Genomic DNA, 9,576 nt, shown 5'->3' on the forward strand with positions numbered 1-9,576 from the left:
CTCTTGTTACCCAGGCTGGAGTGCAATGGTGCGATCTCGGCTCACCGCAACCTCCGCCTCCTGGGTTCAGGCAATTCTCCTGCCTCAGCCTCCTGAGTAGCTGGGATTACAGGCACGCGCCACCATGCCCAGCTAATTTTTTGTAGTTTTAGTAGAGACGGGGTTTCACCGTGTTGACCAGGATGGTCTCGATCTCTTGACCTCGTGATCCACCCGCCTCGGCCTCCCAAAGTGCTGGGATTACAGGCGTGAGCCACCGCGCCCGGCCTTGTTTTGTTTTTTTGAGACGGAGCTTCCCTCTTGTTGCCCAAGCTAGAGTGCAGTGGTGCGATCTCAGCTCACTGCAACCTCTGCTTTCTGGGTTCAAGTGATTCTCCTGCCTCAGCCTCCCAAATAGCTGAGATTACAGATGCCTGCCACCATGCCTGGCAGGTTTTTCTTTTTGTATTTATAGTAGAGACAGAGTTTCAACATGTTGGCCATGCTGGTCTTGAACTCCTGACCTCAAGTGATCTGACTGCCTCAGCCTCCCAACGTGCTGGAATTATAGTGGCATGAGCCACTGCACCCAGACTTTGTTTTGTTTTTTTTAACAGAATGTAAGAAAACAGCAATACCAGTCAGTACTTTTTCCCTGAAGTGGATATAAACATGAATATGAAAAGTTTTAAATCAGTCATCCTGGCTATTTGTTTTCTAAAAATCAATAAATATAATTCTTTTATGGATTTTAATACTGTTTCCCAGTTAAGGGTATTCAGTTTGCAAAATACTCTTACTAACAGGAAATGTATGAGCATTTTTGGTTTTTTACTTCTGTCGTTTGACAAAAAATATACACCTACTCTTTGAACTAATTCATTCTTCCCTTGTAGGCATTGGTAAAGGCAGTTTACTCTGGTAGCTTAACTAGAAGGGAAAATAACAATTCTTTGAGATAGACCATTTTTTTTTTTTTGAGATGGAGTTTTGCTCTTGTTACCCAGGCTGGAGTGCAATGGCGCAATCTCGGCTCACTGCAACCTCCGCCTCCTGGGTTCAAGCAATTCTCCTGCCTCAGCCTCCCGAGTAGCTGGGATTACAGGCGCATGCCACCATGCCCAGCTAATTTTTGTATTTTTAGTAGAGACAGGGTTTCACCATGTTGACCACGATGGTCTCGATCTCTTGACCTCGTCATCCACTTGCCTCGGTCTCCCAAATTGCTAGGATTATAGGCGTGAGCCACCATGCCCGGCCGAGAGAGATCATTTTACCTAAAGCTTTTTCTTTGATTTTGTCTCAGTTAAAGGTTGTATTAATTTTTAAATCTGCAATACTTTATAGCCAGGTATGCCTGTAATCCCAGGACTTTGAGAGGTAGAGGCAGGAGGATTGCTTGAGCCCAGCAGTTCACGATCAGCCTAGGCTACATTAAAAGCAAAAAAAAAATTATTTTTTTGAGACAGAGTTTTGTTCTTACTGCCCAGGCTGGAGGGCAATGTCACAATCTTGGCTCACTGCAACCTCTGCCTCCTGGGTTTAAGCTATTCTCCTGCCTCAGCCTCTTGAGTAGCTGGGATTACAGGCACCTGCCACCAGCACCAGGCTGGAGGGCAATGGCACAATCTTGGCTCACTACAACCTCTGCCTCCTGGGTTTAAGCTATTCTCCTGCCTCAGCCTCTTGAGCAGCTGGGATTATAGGCACCTGCCACCACACCCAGCTAATTTTTGTGTTTTTAGTGGAGACAGGGTTTTGCCATGTTGGTCAGGCTGGTCTTGAACTCCCAACCTCAGGTGATCCACCTGCCTTGGCCTCCCAAAGTGCTGGGATTAGAGGCGTGAGCCACTGCCCCCAGCCTCTTTTTTTTTTTTAACTTAAAAAAAAATCTGCTTATTTTTCTACTGATATGAGGTGTTTGGTGTTAAAGTGAAAGAAAAGTGATTTTTAAAAATATTATATTAGGGGCTGGCCGCCGAGGCTGATGCCTATATTCCCAGCACTTAAGGGGGCTGAGGTGGGTGGATCACAAGGTCAGGAGATCGTGACCATCCTGGCTAACACAGTGAAACCCTGTGTCTACTAAAAATACAAAAAATTAGCTGGGTGTGGTGATATGCACCTGTAATCTCAGCTACTCGGGAGTCTGAGGCAGGAGAATCGCTTGAACCCAGGAGGCAGAGGTTGCAGTGAGCCACCATTGCACTCCAGCCTGGGTGACAGAGCAACACTCGATCTCAAAAAGATTATTTTAGTACTATTTCTTCAACAAATATACTATTTATGATAATTACCATGGGGTCAGCAAACTACTGCTTGAAGCCAAATGTAGCCCATGGCCTGTTTTTGTACAGCTTATAAGCTAAGAATGCTTTCACATTTTTAAAAGGTTATTTAAAAACAAAACAAAACAAAAAAACAAGAATATGTGACACAAAACCTAAATTGTTTACTGCCTGGCCATTTACAGAAAATGTTGATTTTCATGATACTATTAAATGCTAAAACAAAAGGGCTTACAGCTATATTTTTTTCATACTTGCATAAAGAAAGAAAAACAAATAAATTGCTGCTGACTTCATTTCCAGAATGCTATAGAAATTCATAAACAGGCTGGGTGCAGTGGCTCATGCCTGTAATCCTAGCACTTTGGGAGGCCGAGGCGGGAGGATTGCTTGAGCCCAGGAGTTTTGAGTCCAGCTTGGGCAACATAGTGAGACCCTGTTTTTACAAAAAATAAAAATACAAATCCATAAACCTCATACATGGTGGTTGCCCTTCAGTTTTTCTTCTTTAGATCTGGATTTAGTTAAACAGTGTTTTCCCTGTCTTGTTTCTATTAACTTTTGATCATTTGGTTGGGTTATTCTATAATGAAACTTGGTTGACCTCAGAAATAACAAGGCAGTGGTTCAGCTTCTTTGCTTGTGCATTTCTTTCATAAGTTCTTCAAGAAGCCTGCGTATTAGAAACATGGATAAAATTATAGTGATAAAAGGCCAGAGGGACATAAATGCCAAGTATCTTGTTTAAAATTACTATAAACAGATTCGACTCAGATTGCTGCTGGCATTTGGTTCCCACCGTAGCCCCATATGGCATGTGTTTGCTTATATGTACTTTATTATTGTGTTATTGTTGATGTATCTTCAGGATAAGTTCCAAAATGTATTATTGCCAGATTAAAGGGTTATTGCATGTGTAGTTTTACAAGATGTTACTAAATTTCCCTCCAATGGGGACTATACCATTTTTCAGTCCTGCCTGAAATATGTAAGAGAGAAGCACCATTTTCAAGTTTTCCCACGGTCTCTGAGCTAAAATGTGGTAGAGATGCACACGTGTGTATCTAGATCTGGGTTGATATATTGATATACATGTATCTTTGTAGAAGGGACACAGAGGAGGCCACTTGACTATCCCTATTATGTTTACTGCTTTTAACTTTTTTTCTTACTCCATGTTTAAAACACGGCTTAGCATTATTGAACATTCTAAAAGTGAGACATAATATGAAGGAAATTTATTCCGTGCATCTTTTGAATTATAATTTCCATCTGAGGCTTTTGTGAGCTCCACTTTGTCCTGGAGTTTAGAACATTAAACTAGTCCCACTGTTGTTTCAGTGGAATCTTGCTGGCCTGAGCAGTTTTCCTTCTGGTTACTTTTCAGGGACTAAAAATGATGATGAACAGTTTTGTGATAGCAAATGCTGTTTGAGCACTACAGTAAACATTCAGTTTCAGAACTTTTTCTTTTATCTGCTAAAACAAAAAAGAACCTTTTATTATTTTTACTTTTTTTTGTGGGGGGGGACATCTGTATTTATTTGAGGCACCGAAGCAGTAGGACTCCAATATGGGGGTGGGCTGGGGCAGGGCTGGCTGGATTTGGGGCGGGGGCCTAGACCTGGAAGCCATGGAAACCCCACCCCCAAAAGGCTGCTCTTGAAGGGCGTGAGACTGTGCCAGGGCAGGGGGCTATAGGGGACTGGGGCTCTGCAGGCTGCTGGCCCCCCTCCCTCCCCAAACACAGGCCCCAGAAACTGCCATGTGCTCACACCTGCACAGCACACCCACGTACCCCCCACGGGCACACATCTCTACTGGCACAGCCTCCCTGGCGGCTCTCTCTGTGTGTCCACGGGACTTGGTCCTGACGCTGGACCCTAAGACTCCAGGGGACCCTCATCTCTTCCACAGTCCCCCAAGGAAGGTCACATCATCGACCCCAGAAGTGAGGGCAGGTGGCCCCACCTGGGGCAGAGGCAGGGCTGGGGCAGGTGGAGGTGCAGGGGGTGGGCCTGACCCGGGACCAAGGGCACGAATCAGGCACGTGAGGAGTCAGGGGCTCTCATATCTTTTTGGGATCCAGAAAGGGCTGGGCTTTGCTTCCTGAGCTGGGGGGCCGGGGACAGGATCTGGGCGGTCAGGGGCCAAAATGCAGCAGGGCAGGCAACAGGCTCAGCAGCAGTACGGCACCCAGCAGGGTGGCGCTGGGCCGCAGCCTGCCGTCGGTTGCGCTGAAATTGCACAGGAAACCCTGGCAGCAGCGGATGGCCATGGAAGCTATACCAGTATTGATGTTTCCTGGGAGGGGACAGGCCGGGGAACAGGACTTGCTCAGGGTGTGGCCAAATGTGACGATCTTTCTGATGCCAGCGGATGCAGTCACCGTCAGGCAGTAGTTGTCCTGGTCGGAGCAGATGATGGGCTTCAGGCAGTACAGATTGCTCTTCTGGTTTAGGCAGGAGAAGCACATCAGTGAGCTGGCTCGCTCAGCACCCAGAAGGGCAGCCAGCAGCACCAGCAGGGTCTTCATTCTGGAGAGGATGGTGGTCCTGCCTAGGGGTCCCAAGCCAGAGCAGCCTATGTTGTTTGCCGGTGGCCGCAGGCGCCTGCAGCCTCGCTGAGCTCCCAGAGCCTCTCGTGCTCTGAACGTGGCTGGACCCACGACTCCCTATCATTTTTACTTCTGATTGTTAAACAGTCTTAAGGCAGCATTAGGAAGATTGGCGATCTGTGTGGAGAAACGATGGCCTGCTGTTGTCTGTGCATACATTTTCCTTTGTGTGTCCAGTGCTTACCTGGAATTTTGTCTTTCTCAACAGCAACAATGGTGTGGTTGGTGAATATGGCTGAAGGAGACCCGGAAGCTCAAAGGAGGGTATCCAAAAACTCCAAGTATAATGCAGAAAGTAGGTAACTTTTATTTGATAATATCTTGGTTTTTCAGGGTCACTGTCATCTTATAAGCTAACAGTGTAGCAATGATTTTATCATCTCTTTGGTCATAGACTCCCTTAAGAATCTCTTGAAAACTATGGTAATGCCCAGTAAATACACAGATAAATATTGAAGTTCAGATACTCGAAACCCAACAATACAGTCAAGGCACCCTAGGTTAAGACATCTCCCATTAAATACAGAATACCAGTATTGAAAGGTTCAGATTGAGGTTATGATTTTGGTTTTGTTTGTTTATTTTTTAAAGATCATGATTTTTTTTTTTTTTTTTTTTTGAGATGGAGTTTCGTTCTTGTTACCCAGGCTGGAGTGCAATGGCGCGATCTCGGCTCATCGCAACCTCCGCCTCCTGGGTTCAGGCAATTCTCCTGCCTCGGCCTCCTGAGTAGCTGGGATTACAGGCACGCGCCACCATGCCCAGCTAATTTTTTGTATTTTTAGTAGAGACGGGGTTTCACCATGTTGACCAGGATGGTCTCGATCTCTTGACCTTGTGATCCACCCGCCTCGGCCTCCCAAAGTGCTGGGATTACAGGCGTGAGCCACCGCGCCCGCCCAGGATCATGATTTTAAAAAGAAAAAGTAAACACTCTCCAAACATGTAAAAGTAAGAACCTCCTAAAAGAAACAAGCAAAAAAGAAACAGACAATAAAGGAAAAATAAGTAAACAAAGCAAGATAAAAACAACATAAAAATGAGAACTTCTTGTCTTACATAACCAGAGTAACTGAAATGTAATTTGAGATGTACTGATGTTTATACTGAGAAGATCAAATATTCTAGGTGGATATGACTTTCTAGAATAAGAATGGCTTAGAATGAGCTGGGTGCAGTGGTGTATGCCTATAGTCCCAGCTATGTGGGCGGCCAAGGAGTTCCAGATTAGCCTGGGCAACTTAGTGAGACCTTGTCTCAAAAATAATAATAAATAATAATGACTTAGAATGAGAGACTGAAAGGCCCTCTATGGATACTACAGAACATATTAAGGAGAACACAGGTTAAAAGTTGTTATTAAATGGAGTTGAGGGGAGCTTCGTTTAGTTTTCTGGAATAAAGGCTACCCTGCTACACACACTAAAAGAGTTGAGGAATAATAGCACACTATAAATAGTAAAAAAATAAAAATAAAAAAGGAAGCTTATTTTTTTTTTAAAGAAAACCAAAAAAGGGCTAACTCTATGAGAAATCTGAAAAACAGGCATAATAAATATTGGTGAGGAAAAAGGGCCTTAACTGAGTTGCTGTGTTTTCAGGAAAGGGAGTTTATGTTCTGTAAAGCCAGGAAAACTATAGAATTAGCATTTGGGCAACTGCAGGGAGATACTTTCAACCAGGAATTCCTATTTGGAACGCACATACCAGTCTTTATTCCATAGTAAGCAAGGCAGCAGAACAAGGTGATGTTAGATTGTCACGGGATTCTTAGGGTGTCACTTTGCTAGCCAGAAACCTCTGTGGCCAATGGCACCTTTGCCTGAGATTTGCTCAGGCTTGCTGGGCTCATTCTACCTACGATTTTGGCTGGCTGTGCTTGGCTTTCACTACTGGCTGGACCCCACACCTGCTAAAGGCAAGCCAGGTGTGGAACAGTGAGAAGTGTGTGAGTGAGTGCAGTGTCTGGCCACTGGGCACAGCCAGGCATGCTGGCTCTGGCAGGGTGGGCAGCTCCAGGTATCAGCTCCCTGTTGCAGCTAGACCAGGCATTCCCTAAGCGGCTCCCACTACAGGCACTGGGGAACGCAGTGGCACTCAGAAGCTAGAGATGTCAGGAACTGCAGAACCCCAAAGAGGGTGTCACAGCCCTAGCTTAGGGAACTCCTGAGGCTGGGCTCCCCAAAAGGCCACAGCTCTTTACTCCTTCTCTCTTCTCTCCTTCTCAACACCTGCAATATGGCAAGTGAGGGGCATGTTTCAGCCCTATTTGTGTCACTGCCCTTTCAGTCCTTCTATTTAGCGGGTCCCAAGTTATTGTCCCATGTCCAGGAAGAAAAAAGTACATGGACAGCTGGAAGGAGAACAAGATGAAGAGATGCCTTATTGAGCAACAGTACAACTCAGGAGATCTGAAGTGGGTAATGCCTATCTGCATGCAGGTTGTCCCATTGTCTCTGCAGCCCTCCATGGAGAGGAAACCTGGAGTGGGTAGCTTCTGTCTGAGGACAGGTTGTCCTGTTTCCTGGACCCCTGAGAGTGCAGGGATGCCCAGGTCTACAGCCACAGCTGGGAAGCTGCAGCTGTGGGAGTGCGGGGCTTCTGTCCCACCAACTCGGAAGGGGGCAGAGCTCCTGCCTGTTCCTGGCTCCCGCCAGCTAGCAGAGCGTGCAGCCCTCGCTGTACCCCCCCTGCTGCAGCTGGCATCTTTGCAGCAGCCACTCCAGATGGGCCGCTGCTGCCATCAAGACCACTAGTAAACCTGATAGAAAAGTAAGAAATATACTGGAAAGAATTGCCATAGCCTGGTTCTTGTGTTAACCTGTGTTAAGCTAAAGAAAATCAAAACGGATGTCTGTGAGCATGAAGGGATATATATATATGTGTGTGAGTATGAGTGATATATCAAGATTTCATTCCTTTGATAGATGTTGGCTGAGCACCTGAATCTGTGCTAGGCCCTGGGGATATAGCACTGAACAAGATTCCCCTTCCCTTGTGGAGCTTATATATAGTCTATTAGGGGAGCTAGAAGGTCAAGAAATTATTACATAAATAATTCATACAGTTGTGATAGGTGTTACAAAGAAGATGTGTAATTTGCTATGAAAGTTTGTAATAGGGGAATCTTAGGTATCCTGGAAAGTCAAGGGGTGCTTCCCTGAAGAAGTGATAATAGGTGATGGCCAGCTGAAGGGTGGAGGAAGAGCTTTCCAGGAGAGGGACAACATGAGTGAGGGCTTTGAAATGAGAAGGCTGGATGAACTACAGGAGCTTCCTCAGTGAGAGTGCTGCTCTCACTGAGGAACTTGGGGGGCACAGTTCTTCATTCTGTGGGACTTCCCCACACATTGCAAGATATTTAACATCCCTTGCCTCTCACCCACTAAATGCCAATAATGGCTTTGAGGCCTTGTGATAATAAAAAACTCCTCTACCCTAGTTATTTTCAAACACCCCCTGGAAGGAAGGTGCTATCCCTAATTGACAATCACTGTGTTAATGGAACTAGAAGTTATATTGGAACAAAAGGGCGTAGGGCTACAGGAGGGATATCTGTGCAAGAAAAAAACAAAGAACTGAGAGATTACCTGATGTGGTTGAACTGTCAGAGCATTTGAGGATAAATTAGTCATAGATAATAATGTAAAATTCATCAATGGAAAAAAATGAGGCAGTTTTTCAAAGAAAACAAAAACTTGTTCAAGAAAGCAAACGTAATTATAGTATATTCTGGCTGTAGCAGAGTAGTTTAGTTATGAATACTGTTTGCGTAGTGAGAATATAAAACTGAATTTAACATAAGGTTATGGCATTGGGAAGACAGGAAGAGTTACATCTGTATGCATGCATAAGAGGATGAGACCTAATGCTTTATCCTCTCTATAGGAGGTGAATAAGTACCCAAAATTAAAACATCAAGTTATGCCTCAAGGAGCATGCTACTTATAATTAATTATGGAAGTAAATACCAAAAGAAATGACTAAAAGAGTTTAAAGTAGGAATGAGTGAGGAGGGAGGGGGGCAGAACAGGCACTGCTGTTTTCATTTATAAATCTTAATTTTTTTTTTTTTTTTTGGTAAGGACGGGGTTTCACCATGTTGGGCAGGCTGGTCTTGAACTCCTGACCTCAGGTGATCCGCCTCCTCAGCCTCCCAAAGTGCTGGGATTACAGGCGTGAGCCACCACGCCTGGCCTATAAATCTTATATGATTTTATAAACTCCAAACTAGAGGTGATTCAGGTTTTGTGGAGACCTGGTTAATAAAAAAAACATAAAACTACCAATACTAAATTGTGAGGGCTCTCTCAGAGGAAGCCATGCAAGGAAGCTTTACTTATTCATGGTAAATCTACTTCTTTTCTGAGCATGTATTACTTTTATAAAAAATGAAGGAAAAGCCGGGCGCGGTGGCTCAAGCCTGTAATCCCAGCACTTTGGGAGGCCGAGGCGGGTGGATCACGAGGTCAAGAGATCGAGACCATCCTGGTCAACACGGTGAAACCCCGTCTCTACTAAAGCTACAAAAAAATTAGCTGGGCATGGTGGCGCGTGCCTGTAATCCCAGCTGCTCAGGAGGCTGAGGCAGGAGAATTGCCTGAACCCAGGAGGCGGAGGTTGCGGTGAGCCGAGATCGCGCCATTGCACTCCAGCCTGGGTAACAAGAGCGAAACTCTGTCTCAAAAAAAA

General features: G+C 45.2%; 1 protein-coding gene and 1 pseudogene across 3 annotated transcripts in view; one reads left to right on the forward strand and one right to left on the reverse strand.

Moving 5' to 3' along the window:
* Window positions 1-9,576, forward strand: part of LOC116545855 (presenilin-1) — a 44,873-nt gene that overhangs the window by 24,703 nt on the left and 10,594 nt on the right. For both annotated transcript variants that reach the window (XM_032272291.1, XM_032272290.1), the window contains exon 6: window positions 5,093-5,179. In XM_032272291.1, the coding sequence (XP_032128182.1) occupies window positions 5,093-5,179 (87 nt within the window). The remainder of the gene's footprint in view (window positions 1-5,092; window positions 5,180-9,576) is intronic.
* Window positions 3,793-4,936, reverse strand: LOC116545856 (annotated as a pseudogene). The gene has a single exon (XR_004266483.1). The product of XR_004266483.1 is annotated as a lymphocyte antigen 6E pseudogene (transcript).

The sequence above is a fragment of the Sapajus apella genome, unplaced genomic scaffold (genome assembly GCF_009761245.1).
Source record: "Sapajus apella isolate SASKATOON/1434 unplaced genomic scaffold, GSC_monkey_1.0 scaffold411, whole genome shotgun sequence".
NCBI classification, from domain to species: Eukaryota; Metazoa; Chordata; class Mammalia; order Primates; family Cebidae; genus Sapajus; species Sapajus apella.